This window comes from Lonchura striata, chromosome 8, assembly GCF_046129695.1.
Source record: "Lonchura striata isolate bLonStr1 chromosome 8, bLonStr1.mat, whole genome shotgun sequence".
NCBI lineage: Eukaryota > Metazoa > Chordata > Aves > Passeriformes > Estrildidae > Lonchura > Lonchura striata.
Genome location: NC_134610.1, coordinates 33884363 through 33902195, shown reverse-complemented (window position 1 = coordinate 33902195; position 17833 = coordinate 33884363). Strand labels below are relative to the sequence as shown.

At 40.3% G+C, this 17833-nt stretch overlaps 1 protein-coding gene across 1 annotated transcript; it reads left to right on the top strand.

The window, feature by feature from the left end:
• The first annotated feature begins 1744 nt into the window (after positions 1-1744).
• ACADL (acyl-CoA dehydrogenase long chain) lies at positions 1745-17257 on the top strand. The gene is made up of 11 exons (XM_021532502.2): positions 1745-1876; positions 3188-3349; positions 5771-5908; positions 6334-6498; positions 7416-7482; positions 8714-8878; positions 9492-9593; positions 11417-11530; positions 13559-13686; positions 15615-15701; positions 17046-17257. The coding sequence occupies exons 1-11, from the start codon at positions 1803-1805 to the stop codon at positions 17137-17139; spliced, it is 1296 nt and encodes a 431-aa protein (XP_021388177.1). The 5' UTR covers positions 1745-1802; the 3' UTR covers positions 17140-17257.
• Positions 17258-17833: the final 576 nt, after the last annotated feature.

The window sequence follows — 17833 nt, the reverse complement described above, 5'->3', positions numbered from 1 at the left end:
TTTTATTAGACTGTGGATCAATATTAAAAACCACCCAAACCACAAGCATTCTTTTAACAGATTTTGTACAATTCACTCTCAATAAAGTATCAGTTTAAAATGATGACGTTTTGAAAAATATCTCCTGGTCCAATCTACTTGCACTTTGAGCCTTTTCAGCATTTGTTTTATTTCTTAACAAACATCAAGATTCAAAATTTCCTTTTTGTTGAATTCTTTTGTGCCATCTTATGACTCCAGAGGGTAATTCCTGAAAATTCCACACCACCACACAGGAAATGAGGGAAGTATGTAAAACCCCAGTTATGAGAACCGTGTATCATTTTAACCCCATACTTAATGATGATTGGTAACACATACTTTCTAGATATCAGATCTAGTTATCAGATCTCTATGCATATCTAGTTGTATCTGTAGTTTTGTAGGTCAGGGTAAAATAAACTGATAGGAGACTGTTTCTTAGAGAAAGATGCCTATTTAAGGCTCAAAACTCCCAAATTGGCTGACTGGGGAGAGTATCCTCTGTCAGCACTGTGCCCCCTGCAGCACGGTGACCTCAGGAGCCAAAGGGATGAAGCACTTTAAGCACACTATTAAATCTTTATCCTTCTCCCCACTTCCAATGGTTTGCTGTCCCCTAAATTTCAAAATGCCTCCTCTGATATGAAATCCCCCCTCCCAAGATGTGAATAACTGAGTATTTTTTTTTTTAGTTGTTCATTAGCACAGTTATGAGCATTGCAGTGACTGGAGGAAAGGTATTTGTGGCAGTGAGAGATTGTGACCACTGGTTCATTGACCACCTACCCAAAACAGACTCCAGACTCCAACAGAGGGAAGAACTGCACATGAGGATTAATTTGCATGAGGAGTGAAAGATATAACTAGAAAACAGTGGGTTGAGTACTAATCAGTAAAGAGGTTATGTAATAAAATGTATGCCTTTGTCTGTTAGTCTCTATATAGTAAAGTTTTGATAAATGGGGAGCTAGCCTTTTATGGGTTACCACCTAGCTCCTTATTTTACACAAACTAGGATTTAAAAAACCAGAAATACTTTGCTTCAGTGTGTGAATATGAGCTGTGCAATGGGTAACATTCAGAACAACATCCCCATTTTTGGAAAGCTCCTTTACACACGATTATTAGGTAAACCACCTCATTTAGAGAGCCAGCACTCAAAAAAGGGGGAAAAAAAAAAAACAAAATACACCACACGCATCCACCAAAAAAAACAAAAAACAAAAAAAAAAACAAAACAAAACACAAAAAAGCCAAAACAAACAAACAAAAAACAAACCAAACAAAAACCCCCAACAAAATGAACAACCCCAAAAAAAAAAAAAAAAGACAGAATTTAAAAAAAAAATCAAAACAAAACAAACCAAAAAAACCACACACACAGAGAAAATGTGCTAAGTTATTTTGGCGGGCAGGTTCTCCCAACCAAAACAGCAGGCAAAATGGCGAAAAGGCCCAGTGAGGGCAGCCCTCAGGGCCGGGGGCTGTTTCCCGCCATGCCGCCCCCTTTCCTGAGGGCTCTGAGGATGGAGCCGCGCCATGGAGGGCCGTCCCTCAGGCCGGCCGCCATCACGCGAGCCGCCTTCAGCGCCTTCGTCCGGCTTTGCGCCCGCTCCCCTCCATGAGGCGATTGCAAGCTACACGAGAAGAATACGAAGTGTACCGATGTTTCCCGGTACTCCCGCCCCCAGCCCGGAAGAGGTTTGCAGAGGAGGAGGCGGGTGCGGGCATAACTCGGGGGCTGCGGTGCCGCCCTGCCCCGTCCCGCCCTGTCCCGTAAGATGGCGGCGCGGCTGCTCCGCCTGCGCGGCCTCCTGCGGGCTGCCGGCTCCCGGCCCTTCTCCGCCCAGCCCAGGTGAGCGGGACCGGGCAGCGCTGGGGTGAGGGGGGCCGAGCGCCCCTCAGCTTGGCTTCCCGAAAGACCGGGGTGAATGTCTTTGTCCGGCTGCTCGGGGCTGTGTGTACGCGCTGCCCGTTCTGTGGGGATGTGCTGGGAGGCTGTGGGTGCGTGTGTGGGGGGCCGTGCCCCCATGGCAGGGGGCAGTGGGGCTGGGCGAGCCCCGGGAGCCGCGGCACATCCATCCCCGTGAGCTCCCGACCTTTGCTCCGCTTCCCGGGAGCAGCGGGTCCCGTGCTGGCAGCCGGTGACAGCCGGGCGCGACCTTGCCCGGGCACCGCGTTATCACACCTTGCCAGACCTTCCAGCTGTCTTTCCCAGCGTGAGGGAGCAGCCAGCCCCCTTCCCTGTGTGGGGCACAATCAAACAAAAGGTTGGGCGTAAATAAAAGTCAGCATCGCCTTAAACAGCTTTAAAAATAAGGTGGAGGTTTTGAGAGAGGCACTGTGTGTCTAGCTTTGAGGATGCAAAATACTAAACAAGCAAGTTGCTGTATCCCGTTTTTTCCAGATATTATTAGAAGTGAGTCTGTGTTTTAGGGGGATTATTGTACTGACAGAGCCTGAGTAACTGTATGTGGTAGTAAATAAAGAATTTTGTCTCTGTAGCAGAGTAAATAAGCATAGACTCAGCTGAGTTCTCTAGAACTACACACAGTTGATGTGCAGAGTAACTGAGAGACTAACAAAATAGTTTGAGAAAGGAAAAGTGAATGCCTTTTCCATGTACTCAGCTCTGTACTTAAAGTTCCTGATGTTTCATGGCAATGCAACAAAAGCAAGTCAAAGAATCCAATGCACAAATATGAGTAGTGAATTTTTATTTCAGCCTTGAAGTAGTGTGTCATCCTTGATGTTCTAAACCCCCACAAAAGTGTTGTAACACCTTCTTTCTTATTTCATAATTAGGCTTTCCTTTTGTGGTTTCTACTACTGACATTTACCACTGTTTCGGTTTTTATTTTTTTGTTGAGGTATTCTTTTGTTTTTATTAGGGTAATTTTATTCTTTTACTTATATATGTGTATTATTATTGTTTTTAATTTATTTGGAGTGTTAAGAACAAACCAACCTTGTTTTACCTCCATTAATAGTCCAGTGGAGTGCAGTGTATGTTAGTTCTTTGTATTTATCATCCTTTACACCTAACAGTGTGCCAGAGTTGGGATGTGAACTGTGTTTAGTAACACGGGAGTTTCTTTCATTTTAAAAAGGTTATGCAGATAGGGTACCTGTGTCCTAACAGATGCATTAATTTGTCTTTTTTCAGTCCTCTGCAAACAGAACAGCATGGCACAAAGCGCCTGGAACCATCTTCTGCTAAAACTTTGACTGACATAGGCACTCGCAGGATCTTCTCATCAGAGCATGATATCTTCAGGGAGAGTGCCAGGAAATTCTTTCAGGAAGAAGTGCTGCCCTTTCATGCAGAGTAAGATAACCTCCTAAACATTTTGGTTTGCCAATAGTCATTTTTCCTCAAAATGCTTTCTGCAGTGTTACTCCTGATACAATAGGATATAAAGGTTCCATGTTAAAGTTTTCATGTACAAGCTTTCTATTTCAAATTTACCAAATTAAAACAAACCTCTGAAAGTCACGTGTGAAGGAAAATCACACATAATCAAAACTGAATGCATCCTTTGAGCTCCAGTGTAGGCAAACTAGCATCCTTAGGCCCATGAGCAGACAAATGACATTTGTAGAGTTGCAGCAAAGTTTCCCTGCCTCTAGGACTAACTAACACAAATGTTTTTGGTATGGAGTTGGGGGGCAGTTCAGTTCCCACACTATTGGGAAATAGTCACTGAAAAAGGCTTTGATGATGTGTCACTGTCTCTCTTGCAGTAGATTTTGTAGCTACATGCAAGTACTTATAGCATGGTGAGGTGAATTTGCACAAAACATTCTTTGTTTGAATTTCTTTAATTTTTATTTCTGTGGAAATATGTGCATTTTCTGTACAGAGTAGAAGTGTTGCAATTCCACTGGGCTAGACCTGGAGGGTGGTTTTAGCCTTTATTTAGTCATATCCAATCACATTATAGTGGTGAAAAGGGAAAAAATAAACTCAGGGTATGGTTTTGAACCAAAAGTGTCAAGCTGCAGTAGTGTCTTCAGCAATTTTTAGTTTACTTGAAGTGAAAACAGCAAGGGATAGTGAAGGGCTTATTCCAAAATTGCCCTGCTAGATGAGAGGATCCTGACATAGCTCAGTTGTGTATCCACAGACAGCTGAGGTGGGTGGGTGGAACATAATGGCTCTGGGGCAGGAATGAGATGTGGGAGGCTTACAGCAGAATTGGTGACTGTTTTGTTTTAATCCTCAAACTACAACCTTTTAGTAGTATGCTCTTCCACTGTACAGCCATATTCTGTCCATAAAACCAGCTGTTTTCCCTCATTTTATGTTGGAAGGACTTCCAGGGCAGGTTTGTGGACATGTATTGGCTCTGCTTGAGGTTGCTGCAAATCCTATTTGACATCTTGCTGACACAACAATTTCTTAAGGAGGCTGTATGAAGTTCAGCTTGTATTCTTGCATCACTGCAGTGGCCTATGAACCCCTCTGTTCTCACACCTTTCAAGTAAACAAGGAGGCCTCAGGCACAGAACATTAATTGTCTGGGCTGAGGTGAAGAGACAAATGTAGCCTCAGTGAATGCAGTTGTGGATTATTGTGAGGAGAAGTTTTGGTGCTGGGTGAAGTAGAGACAGGAATGTCCCTGAAAGTGGGGATCAGGGGGAAAGCAGAGATGGTAAAAAGAGATTTAAGATTTCCAGTGTAGGAGCAAAAGCTCTGTGAATCGGCTTAAATACTGGAACAGCTTGCCCAGAGGAGCTGTGGCTGCCCCATCACTGGGAGTGGTCAAGGCCAGGTTGGATGGGGCTTGGAGCAACCTGGGCTAGTGAAAAATGTCACTGCCCATGGAATGGGGTCAGAACTGGATGAGCTTTAAGGTCCCTTCCAGTCCAAACCATTCTGTGATTCTGATTCTGTTTTATATGTATGATAAGATACTTGATTAACTGCAGGTAAATAGCTATGGTATAGCTCTTCTGCACACAGGTGTGTCAGAGAAATGTCTCTGGTACCATCTGTCTACCATATAATTTTTAAATTGTGGCATTAGAAAATAAAGGCATTAAATAAAAGAAAACCTGGACTGTTAATGGCCATCCAATGTTCTACTGAGTTGGCAAACCCCATAAAGAGGCACTAATTTTCCAAGAATAGATGATTCCTGTGGTGTTAAAGTTTGCAAACTGTCAGCAGATAAGCCTCAGCTACGTATTTACACAAATATGAAAGTACCTTAAAGCAGTAATTTACCAAGATACAATACTGACTCATAAGAAGTGGACAGGGACAGATTTTTATACAAAACTGATTAATATGATATCATTTGGTTCTGATAAAGCATTTTTCATTGGTAGAGTTGAAATGTTTGATGAAAGATACTGATGTGCATGCTCATTTTTTATGTGGGTAAATGTGCTTTTATGAATGGAATGTTAGGAGGATAAAGACTTGTAATTATCCAGATGGTTGGGGCTAAATTGCCTAAATCCCAGTCTGGTGTAAGAATCATAACAAGTCTTAATGAAATCTTGTCAGGTTATGCACTGGAAGCAAGAGTTCAAACTTGTTTTGCAGTTGGTGTCCCTGCAATGCCAGTGTCATCTGTGGACTTGAAGATTAGGAACTCTGATTAAGCCACTGCTTCTTGGCTGTGACACAGAGCTGTCTGTGTACCTTGGCACTGTTTCCTGGTGTTCCAGTGTGAAGCAGCAGCCATGACAGATAGATAGTAGCACAGTGTGTGACCCTGCTTTTGTGTTCTTTTCACAGGTGGGAGAAGGAGGGCCAAGTGAGCAGGGAGCTCTGGGAAAAAGCTGGGCAGCAGGGCTTGCTGGGTGTTGCTATTGCTGAGAAACATGGAGGCATCGGAGCAGATATTCTCTCTTCAGCCATCGTCTGGGAGGAGCAGTGAGTACTGCATGCTTCAGGAAGAATTTCAAATAATCATGTTGTTTGTGAATGTATTTTTTCTCCATAAGTTATCCTCATTATGGACTACATTTGCTTATAGAAAATTATGTTATCTTCCCTGTGGAAAGGATAGTTTACATATATGTAAATCCCTCCTGGTTTAAGTATTCTGGATCATAGTTTGAGTAACACTGGCGTTGTGACTGTGGAAAGCTTTTTTTTTTTTTTTTTCAGCCTGATGGGTTATGTACTCATTTGGCTGTGAAATTAAATTCTATAAATAATGGTAAAAGATCTCTGAGACTTCTGTGTAGTGGGGTTTTCTTCATTATTGGGTCTGTGTTGCTATGGTGCAAGTTCAGTGTTCAAGTCTTTGGTAGAACTTTTTTCTGAACTTCCCCCCACCTCTCATTTTTTTCCAGGATGTATGTTAACTGTACAGGCCCAGGGTTCAGCCTTCATTCAGATATAGTCATGCCCTACATTGCAAACTATGGCTCTGAAGAACAGATTAAGCACTTTATCCCCCAGATGGTTGCAGGCAAGTGCATTGGAGCTATTGCCATGACAGAACCTGGGGCTGGCAGGTAAGCCAACTACTAAAACAATAGTCACAACATTATTTGCTGCCTGTTGATTTGTTAGTGAAAAACATTCTGAGCATCCTGGTTAGTTACTTTACAGATTAGACTATCCTACATTATAGGTAAGACTTGAAAAACCTGTTATAGATTACTTTACTACAGCTTTGTCATTCCAGGATAGTAGCTCAGAATCCATTTCTGTATTGTCCCACTGTGGGCAAACATGCTTTATATTTGCTTTTGCAGTCTGAGCTTATAGTTACCAACTTGCTTGTCATGTGAACATACTTATTATATGAAGCATAATCAGTGGGACATTACATAGCTTGGTAAAGAAGGCTTGGCTTTACTATTAGTTTTTTTCTGTAGAACAGAACACCTTGTTTTTCTTTCCTCTGAATCCTTTCAGAGAAATGTCCCTTCTTGCCCAGCCCATGTTTGGAGTAGATACTGCTGATCTTACCTGTTTCCAAAAGAGAGAGGGACACAAACCTGTTGGTGTGATGTTTCTACAAGTGGCAGATGTTGCATGTTGTTGTGGTGGCTTTTCACAGAGCCTCCTGATCAGGATTGAGCCTGTGAAGAGGATTGGTTTTATCTGACATTTGTCGTCTGAGGTGTACCTGTGTAGTTGGATGCTGACCTGTTGATATCAGTGCTTGCATTACACCACCTCCCACAAGCTGAGATGGGGAATGGGATCTCATGCTCCTCTATGGTTGCATAGATTTATCATCCTTTTCCACACCCTGCTTGTGGTTTCTGTTACACTCAGCTATTTCATGATGTCTCACTATTCTTTCACTGAGCCCATGTCTGGGTGGCATAAAATCTACCTTATTTTGTACTGGTTAGAATCCAAGATACAAATTGCAGTTTCTGGAATGGTTTTTTGAAGGACCTTTTGAATTTCATTTTAGTGACTTACAGGGAGTACGGACATATGCAAAAAAAGATGGAAGTGACTGGATTCTTAATGGGAGTAAGGTAAGTGCACTGACATACATGCTGCTCATTGGCTTTAGGAACTGAATACATTTAGCTGAATGCAGCAGGATGTGCACTGCTCTCAGCATCTCCTCCCATTCATTTTGCTTTTGGTTTGGGGTTTTTGTGTGGTTTATGTTGTAGGTGGGTTTTTTTTCCAGTTACTTTTTTTTATAGGTCTTGAGATATGTCTGTTGCAGGCCATTTACAAACTGATTTATGGAATGGCTTGTATAAGTTGTTTTTTGTAGCTTTAAAATAAGCCTACTAAAAAGGCTTATTTTCCCTTAAGCTGTTGAAGGAGAGGGGGAAAAAATGTGCTGTGTAGTATGAGCAAATTGTTTCTTAGTACTGATGTTTAACAGTAAAATGTATGTACTACTGCTGTGAAATCTTCTGTGGCCTGAGTAAAAACTTGTGTTGCCACAGTGCAAGCTGTGGAATCTTTATTCAGGAGCTTGCTGGTCATGTAAGAAAAAGCCAAAACAGCTTCTTCAGATGCTCTCACTGTGTTGGCAAGTTGTGGCAAAGCAGTTTTTTTCATTACCATAATGAAAAATAAGAAGGCAGAAATAGTGTTGAAGTGTCAGTGTAGGTTCAACAGACCATTTTTTTAAAAGCTATGAAATGTCTTAATCTTATTTGGTACTGCTGCTGATAACATAGTACTGATGGAGACTTCTAGTCTTAGCAGAATTTCAGTGGTGAGAATGTGTGCAAGCAGATATATATGCATAGGTGCTAAAAAGGTGCCCATGCCACTCATTTGAAGCCATACACAGGGCAGAAAGCTTTCTTTTGCTGGACTGAAGATGGATCCATTTGACAGGCTCATGAGTTGTTCTGCAGGGTGATAGTAAGCAGTTGTGGCAAGAAGCTGTTGGTAGTTTTGAGTGTTACACCTAAATAATTTAATTTCTAGACAAGAGAACCTCTGTGGTTTTATAATATCTACATTTGATGCTGTATTCCTTCTTTATCATGGGACAGACAGAAGAAACAGATCTGTGCATTCTTTAACTTCACACTTCTGCCTCACTCAGTACTTCTCACAATAATGTCTGCCTTGTTCCTAAACCCTTAATATTAAAAGCATGAAATTCTTCTGGACAAGTGAACCTTACCTTTCAGTTCACCTTTAAAAGTGTCAATGTAATTTTACTTTATGCTACTTGGTGATCTCATCTAACCTCTATCCACCTTGCTTTATTCTAAATTATTTTTTTTACAGGTGTTCATCACTAATGGTTGGATGAGCGATGTAGTGATTGTGGTTGCAGTCACAAACCGGGAGGCGCGATCCCCTGCTCATGGGATCAGCCTTTTTCTGGTGGAAAATGGAACAAAAGGTTTCATCAAAGGACGCAAACTTCACAAAATTGGCCTGAAAGCTCAAGTGAGTTCATACAACCTCTAATGCAATAGGTTTGGAGAAAGTCTAAACCCACTTAATGCCTGACAACTGCTAAATAAATGTAAGATACAGCTATGGTTCTGTTCTAGTTGTTAGACTTCAGAGCACAAACATGCAATGTAATGTATCCTGATTTTGCTTGTGGAAGTCTGAAGCATGTGATGTGCAAGGAGAGGCTGAGGAAGCTGGATGCATTTACTCTGAAGTGTTTAGCTATAGAGATGGTGGGGCCTGATCCTTCTTTGGGAAGGCGTGGCAAAGGAGACAAGTTATGTTAAGGAAAATTCTTAGTAGGTATTAGGGGAAAAAAGTCCACCAGGAAAGTGATTGGATACTTGCACAGGGGCTGAGAGAGGTCCTGGAGTCTTCATCTTTCAAGCTTTGGAAAATTTAACTAGACAAGGCCCTCAGCTGATTGTTTTTCTGGAGCTACTCTGAGTAGGATGCCAGCTAGAAGACTTTTGAAGGATCCTTCCAGGCTAAATCTGGGATTTCAAGTTAAAAGTGCACAATAGCAAGAAAACAATAGGGAAAAATTAAGTTTAATGGGACAAGAATGTCAGACTCACAACTGTTGCATTTCAAATCCTCTTAGGACACAGCAGAGCTGTTTTTTGAAGATGTGCGGCTGCCAGCCAGTGCCTTGCTTGGAAAGGAGAACAAAGGCTTCTACTATCTGATGGCAGAGCTGCCTCAGGTAAAAGGAATGTGAGCGTTTGCTGTCTGCAGGAAGAACACCGAGACAGATTTTGTCATTAGTTGTGAAGTTCATGTATTGTGGTGAGCCACCTGGCTTACCAAAGTGGGATGCCTTTCTAAAACCCCTAAACATTTCTATGGTTTAAGCTCACAGGAGAAGTAGTGACCAGATAGTCTCAGGAGGTCAAAATTACACAAGTTTACTGGCAAAATGTAGAAAATCAAGGAACTTGGACAAAGGATGTAGTGCAACATCCAACCTGCCTTACCATTAACTTAGTCTGTTTAACTTAGCAGCCTTTAAACCTGTCTGATGTTACATTACCCAAAATGTTCTATGAAAAGAGAATTAGAAGAAGAAAGGGAGAAAGACAGATAGAAAAAATACAGAAAAACACACATGTAACTACCAACTCCTGAGTTCCAGTGATGATGAGGTAAAGACTCCTAGAGGTTGATAGGGTCAAAACAAGCTCCCCTTGTGGTCAGTCTTTTAAACCCCAGAGCCACCCTGCGTTTCCCCCAAGATGGGACCATGGCTACTCAGCCACTCAGGAGCTGGCTTAGGCAAGACTGGGGCACTGCCTCCAGTGTGCCACAGACCCTGCAAGGCTGGTCTGGGAGCTGTGGTGTGCAGAGCAGGGCACACCTCGCCAGAACAGGGCCTAGCCTGCCCCCACCCCCACACATTCATCCCAAAATGTCTCCAGACATCAATCTTTTCTAGTCTCTTGACAGGCTTGTGTGCTGTGTTTTATTGATGCTGCTGTTTTTTAACTGAAGAACACAGTGATAGGTGTAGAATTCCTTGGGCATTGCTAAAAGTGTTGATATCCCACCAGTTCAAAGACAGATATCTTAATCAGCAACCCAGCTGTTGAAAAACCTGAGGGTAGTGTATTAAAAAGGACATAACACAGATTTCTTGTGTATTACCAGTATGGAAGCACTTTGCTTAGTAAATTAAAGTACAGCTTGGATATCTTTGATTCATTTGGCATTCTCTTTCAAGAAACAAGCACTGCTGTTCTAGCTCTTCTGCAAGTAGAAGCATATTAAAGTTACATGGAACTCTGTTCATATAACAAAGTAAAGAAATTGTTTAGCTGCCAAAATATCTTGCTACTTTTTACAGCTCAGTTTATGAAATTCTGGAATTATTTCAGAGGACAAGGAGGCAATGTTTTCCAAAATGTGTCTGTGCTTTGTCAAAGCTATGACATATTTACCTCATTTGATAGGGACCATATTTTTAAATTTTATACTGTGAGTAAATACAAAACATGATCAAAGGAAGTCTTTTAATGCTTTAAATAGATGTCCCCATGAACAGGTTCAATGGAATACATCAGTTGACAGTGTTGACAGAAAAAATTGTTCTGCATTTAGTTTTTGTTTTTCACTCTGCAATGAAGAAGGAAAAACAAGCCATTTTTTGTAGGCTTTTCCCCCCTATAATTGTTCTATTGAAATTGTTAAATACAGTTGTTGTTTAAACCAAGCAGTGGAAGTCAATAATTGAAACAGAATCTGAAGTGAATTTTTCAGTAAGTAAGATTCCTGTGGTCCATCTGTAGCTATTTTTTGAGTCATTGTGATGAAGCATTATGCCAGTAAAGACTTAAAAGTGAGCTTTAGACAGCAAGGCATTTGTCCAACTCATTAATTTCAGTAATGCAGTATGTCTGGTTTGATATTTTTTGTGACTTCTGCTCCCACTCCCTTAATGAACAGCACTGAACATCTGTGTCCTAATTGTGCATCTGATGCGGAGAAATGTAGGACTAACTCAACTGGATTCTGTAATTTGTGTTTCAAAAGGAAAGGCTGCTAATTGCTGATATGGCTCTTGCTAGCTGTGAATTCATGTTTGAAGAAACAAGGAATTATGTGAGGCAAAGAAAAGCTTTTGGGAAGACAATTGCACATTTGCAGGTGAGTTAGAACTCAGCCGCTTGTGTAGAGATTCTAGTGTATGTTTGCTGTATAGCTTTGTATGTGAAGTAGTGATGAAATGAAAATTACTGGGCTGCTTTGAAAGGGTCATTATCAAAGTTTTCACTGTGGCTGCTTTTTGCCGCTGTGTGCCCATTGTTCATTTTTGAAATGCAAAAATAGTAATTCTAAAGAAGCACCAGAAAAGCCTTAATATGTGTATTTTATGACTTGGGTGGGTAACCTCCCAGCAGTGCTGCTTCTGAGGGGGAAATAGGTAGGCAGGAGTGTCCTGGCTCCTTGCTGCAGCTGAAGAATGATTCCCTTGTCCATCTGAGCTTGCATTTTACTGCCAGAGGTCCTAATCGCAGGGGCCATCACACCTGAAATCCTGGGGGCAGCCTGTGCAGGTACTGTGTTCCTCTGCACACAGAGCATTGCAGAATTATTTTGGAGGCTGCTGGAGGAGGGGAACTCCCAGCAGTGACCTTGCTGCCCGAGTGCTGTGGAGGTGCTTCATGAATCTTGTGATGAGACTCCTCAGCCAGCAGCAGTCTAGGTGTTTGTGTAAGTGCATGTTGGGTCATGCTCTGTGGGCAGAGCTCACTCCTTATGGGGGTAGGTAATTGAGTTCTGAGATGTTTGTGCCTACACTCTTTAGTTACAGTCATAAAATAGATGTTGCTTTCCACAGGACTACTATACTACAGTTTTCCTGACAACGACATTAAGTGTTAGGGTTGAAGAAGGCCAAGCTCCTGCATGTTTGGTTTATAGGATAGAACGGACTCACATGGGCTAAAGATGTTGGCTACCTCTTTTTCTGATACACTTCTGGAATAATTACCAAAAAATCCATTTCTACGTCTTGAGACTTTGTAAAACTCAAAAAACTTTCAGAGGCTGGAATGCTAGATATATTCAGGGGATTATGATCTTCATAAGTTAACCTTCAGGAGTCCATAATTCCAGATGGAATTTAGTATTCTCACTGTGTGACTGAAACACAAAAGAACTATATTTTAACTTGTTTAAATGTAGGTAGAGGATGCTTCCTATTTGTAGTAGTTCTCTGTGAAGAGATCTCCAAAATAATCTCCCTTTTTAGGCTAGGCCACCAGCAGGTGGATAATAAATTTCAAAAGGTATATTATTTTTGCCAAAATAATGAATTTCTGCATATCTCTTCAATTTTTTTTTTTTGTTGGTGATGACTTGAGTGTGCATATTATAAATAATCCTTTCCAATTAAAGCTCTGCCTTGGGCTAATTCATTTAGTCATGCCACGTTACAGCGTTTGAAATGAATTCTTTCCTTGTAGTAGTACACTGGCCCAGTGTATTTATTGTCAAGGGAAGCAAGATTTTTTTTTTTTATATTAATAGAACTGAAATAAGAAGGAACTTTCATTAGTGGGTGATTTTTTTATCCCCTCCCTACCAGAATTACAAGAAGATGGTCTAATGCCTGCCTGGTCTGGTTTTGCATAACCTTGTGTTGAATTTTACCTCTTCTATTTAAACCTCTTTTCCAATGTGACAGAACTCAGTGCTGAAAAACTTTGATATTTTAAAATTCCTTTTATGTTTTGCTTCAGTCTCTTTGCATGTAACTTAAACTCTGAAGAATACACAGAAAAAGCATTAAATAGATAGTGAAATGTATTAATTGGGAAAGTTCATGCTCTAAAGAGTGAAAGGACATTTCCTCGCCAGAGGGAGCCAAGGGTGACAGCACTCTGGGCCTTCTGCCACATGCTCTCTAGGAATGTGTTTTCCCTTTCTCTTGTGCTTTTTCTCTTAAATTTGTGTATTGAGCTTACCTTGAGAAATAAAGAGCAGTAATTTTGTCTAATAGGACTGGTGAATACATTATTGTCTGGAAAGTATGGTGTCTTCTGATGTACAGAGCCAAAATTTGAAATAGTGATTTTTAACAGCAGTCCTTTTGGAAAATGCTGTGTTTTCTACCTAAAGTATTAAACTGCACTACTCTCCTCTCCCCTCTCTATCCACTTCCGAAACAAGACAGTACAGCACAAGTTGGCTGAAATAAAAACTCAGGTTTGTGTGGGCCGAGCTTTTATGGACAACTGTTTGCAGCTGCATGCAGATAAACGCCTGGACTCTGCCACAGCCTCCATGGCCAAGTACTGGTATGTGCTTACAGTCATCTGGGAGTGTTACTTGCATGATCTTAACTCTAATGATGTGGGCAACAAAAGTCAGAGTTACACTGAAAACCAAGTTTGGTTAACTATATAATTTCAAAGTAAAGGCATATTTTTAAAATAGGCTTCCATTAATAACAAGATCATGGCTCTGCTTTAGCTTTAAGTAAGTGCTCCATTGGTATTTTGACAATAATTTGCATTTTATTGTTAGCAATTTGTTGTTGGATTTTTTTGTTGTTGTTTTCTTTGTTTTTTTAATGGGGTATATGGCTTTGGTTTTTTTGAAAGCAAAATTTGAATATTGGGAGCCAAATTTAAATACATTTGAAGCTCTATGATACTGCTTAATTAACATTACTTAAGAATAGCTGTTTGACCTAGTTAGTTTTCAAAGCAATCTGGTTTTGGGAAGAAATAGTTGGCTACAGCTGTTGCTGTAATGGAGACTGAAAAAGTGCTTTCCTGTATTGTCCAGAACTACTTCTCCCTCACCCTGTACTTGATGGTGTTATATGTTAACTTAGTTTTACCAAAGCAAAACAACTGGAAATATCTAAGGTAGTGGTACACAAATTTATATAGTTAAAGCTCATTGCAAAGATGAGAGAAAAAAACCCACATGAGACACGAGCAAAGACATTAATAGAAGATACACATGCTTACAGTTTTTAGGCTTTTCAAAATGAGTATAGAGGAAATGAGCACAAATATTTACAATGGAAGGAAGGGTTTGGAGTGCTATTCCTGGCAGTGATTACCTAGAAGTACCAGGTACAGAAGCAGAGGCATTCTGTTTTGAGGAGGAGGAAAGAACTAATGCCAGCTGAGATATGCGGACTCTCTTCCTCAACAAATTTCCCTAAGCAGGGCTTTTGAAAATCCCTCACTTTCACAGCTGTTTACCATCATGATTTGTTGTGGATTTCCTCTTTCCCCAGGGGTGTCCCTGTGACCCTTCTGTAAGACTCACTTAAATGGTCTAGAAAATCCTTTAATGTAGAAATTTTATGCTTTATTCCCTAATGTACTGGGAGATTCACTCTAGTCTCAAATTCTCCTTCAAACTTCATGACTTGAGTTAGAGCCTTGAAGGATTTTAAAACCTGATTTGTATATCTTTTTTTTCATATCTGGAAATGGTCTGTAGGGTTGTTTTGGTTTGGTTTTTCTTGTGACAGGTTGTGGTAGATACCTAAAAGAATTTGAGAATATACTTAGGAAAGGCAATTGCAGTAACTCACAGCTGCAGAATTAGAGTTGATATAATAAACTGTAAAGATTTAAATGAAAGAGGGGATAGCTTGGGGAAAAGGAGAAGCAATTGGCTTTTCATTTTCATTTCTTCAGTTGCCACTGAAAGCTGCATGATTAGAAAGTGTTTTTTTTCATGTCTTCTAACTACAGCTTGAGCTTCCAGTGCAATTAATTTTTATTTTGTGCTATTAAATCCATATTTTGTGGTCAACAAATGCTGTTGGAGAATTACAGTATGTTTAGAATTGAAAGCAATTACAGAAAAGGTTATTGGGAAAGTTTATTGCAGAAAATAAATTATGCCCAGGTGATGGTTATGCTCAAAGAGTATCCCTGTGTGTTGCTAATGGCAGTGGTGGGGGAAGCCTGGTTTATTGTTAATTTCTGACAAAGCTGAGGGATTTGGCAAGAAAAGACTGTATCGACTTCCTTCACAAAAGAATTCTCTTGGCCTGTGAGAAAGGTAAACAAGCCTGTCTGTTTTGAAACCTTTCCTTCTCCGAAAGCTGTCCCATAAAGGGAGCAAACCTTTAATGCATTAAATTGAGCAGTCTTTATTTCTTACTAATCAAGTTATGTTTTTGTCTTGTTAACATATCTTTATCTTTTGTAATATAATGTCCTTCTAAAAGCAAATTTCCTTTTGGCCATTTAAGGTGTTCTGATCTCCAAAACAGCGTAGCTACCCAGTGTGTACAAATGCACGGAGGATGGGGGTACATGTGGGAGTATCCAATTGCAAAGTAAGTGTAACATTTCAGATTGTGTGATGAGAGATTACCAGCAAAGTCAAATGAGGCACTTCTTTTGCATCTCTGTGTTAGCTGTTTAGTGTTAGTAGTGATTTAGTGTTCCTTTTCTCATGTTTAACTGAAAGGGAATCTGCTGTACAGATGTCTGCAGGAAGGCTTTGTTTTGATTCTTCAAAAAAACACAAAACCTGTTCAGGAATTATTGTCTTTTTTCACAAAAGAGAAGTTGGGTTTTAGAAGAAAATGTTAATTGAAAAAAAAAAAAAAAGAAGCAAAACTATAAAAGTAGAGATGAGGAGAGCTAGTTTTATGTTTTATCTGAAATTAAATGTATATGGGTGAAGACAATGTGTTGGTCAGCTACCACTGAGTATCAGATCATTAAATCAAGATTGTATCTGGCTACAGTCTGATTTTTTACACATTTTAAAATGAAAAAGTTGAGATTGATATGTAGAAAAAGAAATTTGCTATTCCCATTTTTTTCTGATTTTATGAATTTAGAGATATTTATGGGGCTTTTGTATATATCCGCATATATTATCTGTGAAGTTTGTGTACAGCCTGTGTGACACACCCAAGTGGAGATTTTGGTGCTGTTTTTAATAAATAAATCAAAGAGGTGGTAATCTTGACAGTAGAAATAGCACAAACACAGGACTGCTGTGCAGCTGTGATAAGTAAGCTATTTCTTTTAACTGAGGAGGTTTAGATTTTACTTAAATTCTAAATACATTAAGTATGAAATGTTGCTTTAAAATAACTTGTTCCTCCATGTTTTCATTTAGTGTAATTTGTGAGTGATCTGCGCTGTCTTGTTAAAGAAGGCCAGTTTGGGGTGTCCTTGAACCCCTGCTTGTCTGTGTGTACAGTAGTTCCTCGCAGAAGGTTTAATTATCTCTATGATCCAGTAATATGTATGTTTCCAGAGAATGCCAAATTACTCCTGTGTGATGAAGCAGAATGAAGATGGAAAAGCTCTGTCATCATCCTGTGTGCTGTCACCAGGAGCAAGAATTGGGAGTGGAGTAGAAGCAGGAGTCTTGGTTTATAGGGCTTTTTTTTGTTTAATTAGAGGCAGTAGTGGAGACTTTACACTATAAACAAACAGGGAAGAGATGCTGACCCAGTTCCTGGTTTGGAACACAGCACCCTGGAAAGTTGTAATATTCTAGGTAGTTGAAGCCCCTTAGAAAATAAGAACTACTTTATCAGTGGGAATAGTATACTTTAAAAAGAGGGATCTCTAAAGATAAAATGCTCTCTTTTTTGGTTGTGTGGTCATTTTGAGGAGTTGTTTGTAATATTTCCTTGTTTTGTTTTTTCCTCCCTCAGAGCTTTTGTGGATGCCCGTGTTCAGCCAATCTATGGTGGTACCAATGAAATAATGAAAGAACTTATTGCTAGAGACATTGTCAGTGACAAGTAGGGAAGATGCTTACTACTTTGCAGAGTCTTGTAGAATCCTTTTCTATGTTGATATATGGCATAAAATCAGACATCAGAATGTAAGTAAAATATGCTGTATAATATTCTTTAAAGGAAGTGACACAAAGCACATGTTAGTAATAAGTGTGCTCACATGCAGGATATCTAATATTTAATTAACTTAAAATTTAAACGTCTTTGTACAACACGGAGTGGTTCTCTGTGTGACAAGAGCTGGGGTGGTGAAAGGCAGTTTTATCTCTGGAACATTGGGTAGCTTGGTCTTTCAGACTTGAACCCATTGTGGTGAATCCAAACCCCGCTTGTATTGAGTATTGAGAGACCCATATTCATAACAAATAAACAAAATTAAATATTAATGTAACTTTGAATTTGTATTTCCCCTTGAGAAGCAGAACTTGACACTCTTGCTGTCGTTGCCGTACACCTGCTCGCTGTGCAGCAGGCACCTGCTGTGCAGCTGACCTCTATGTTTACATCTAACCCGGAATGCCTTATTTTAATTACTTTGGTCAAACAAACATAATAAAGCATTTCTATGCAATCTCATGCCTGTCTGCGGTTACTTCAAAGCCCGCGGGGAAACGGGGCTTCTCCTTCTGTGCCCGTGTTTACCAGGGCGCTGAGGGGGGGGAGTTGGGAGGGAGGCAGTGTGATGCAGGCGAACTTGAGGG

What these genes read in the sequence shown, in the direction of transcription:
- ACADL (XM_021532502.2), top strand. Translation starts at nt 1,803, where the DNA reads ATGGCGGCGCGGCTGCTCCGCCTGCGCGGCCTCCTGCGGGCTGCCGGC. An exon ending in CCCTTCTCCGCCCAGCCCAG is followed by an intron (nt 1,877 to 3,187) that starts GTGAGCGGGACC and finishes GTCTTTTTTCAG; the next exon opens with TCCTCTGCAAACAGAACAGC. An exon ending in TGATGGCAGAGCTGCCTCAG is followed by an intron (nt 9,594 to 11,416) that starts GTAAAAGGAATG and finishes GTGTTTCAAAAG; the next exon opens with GAAAGGCTGCTAATTGCTGA.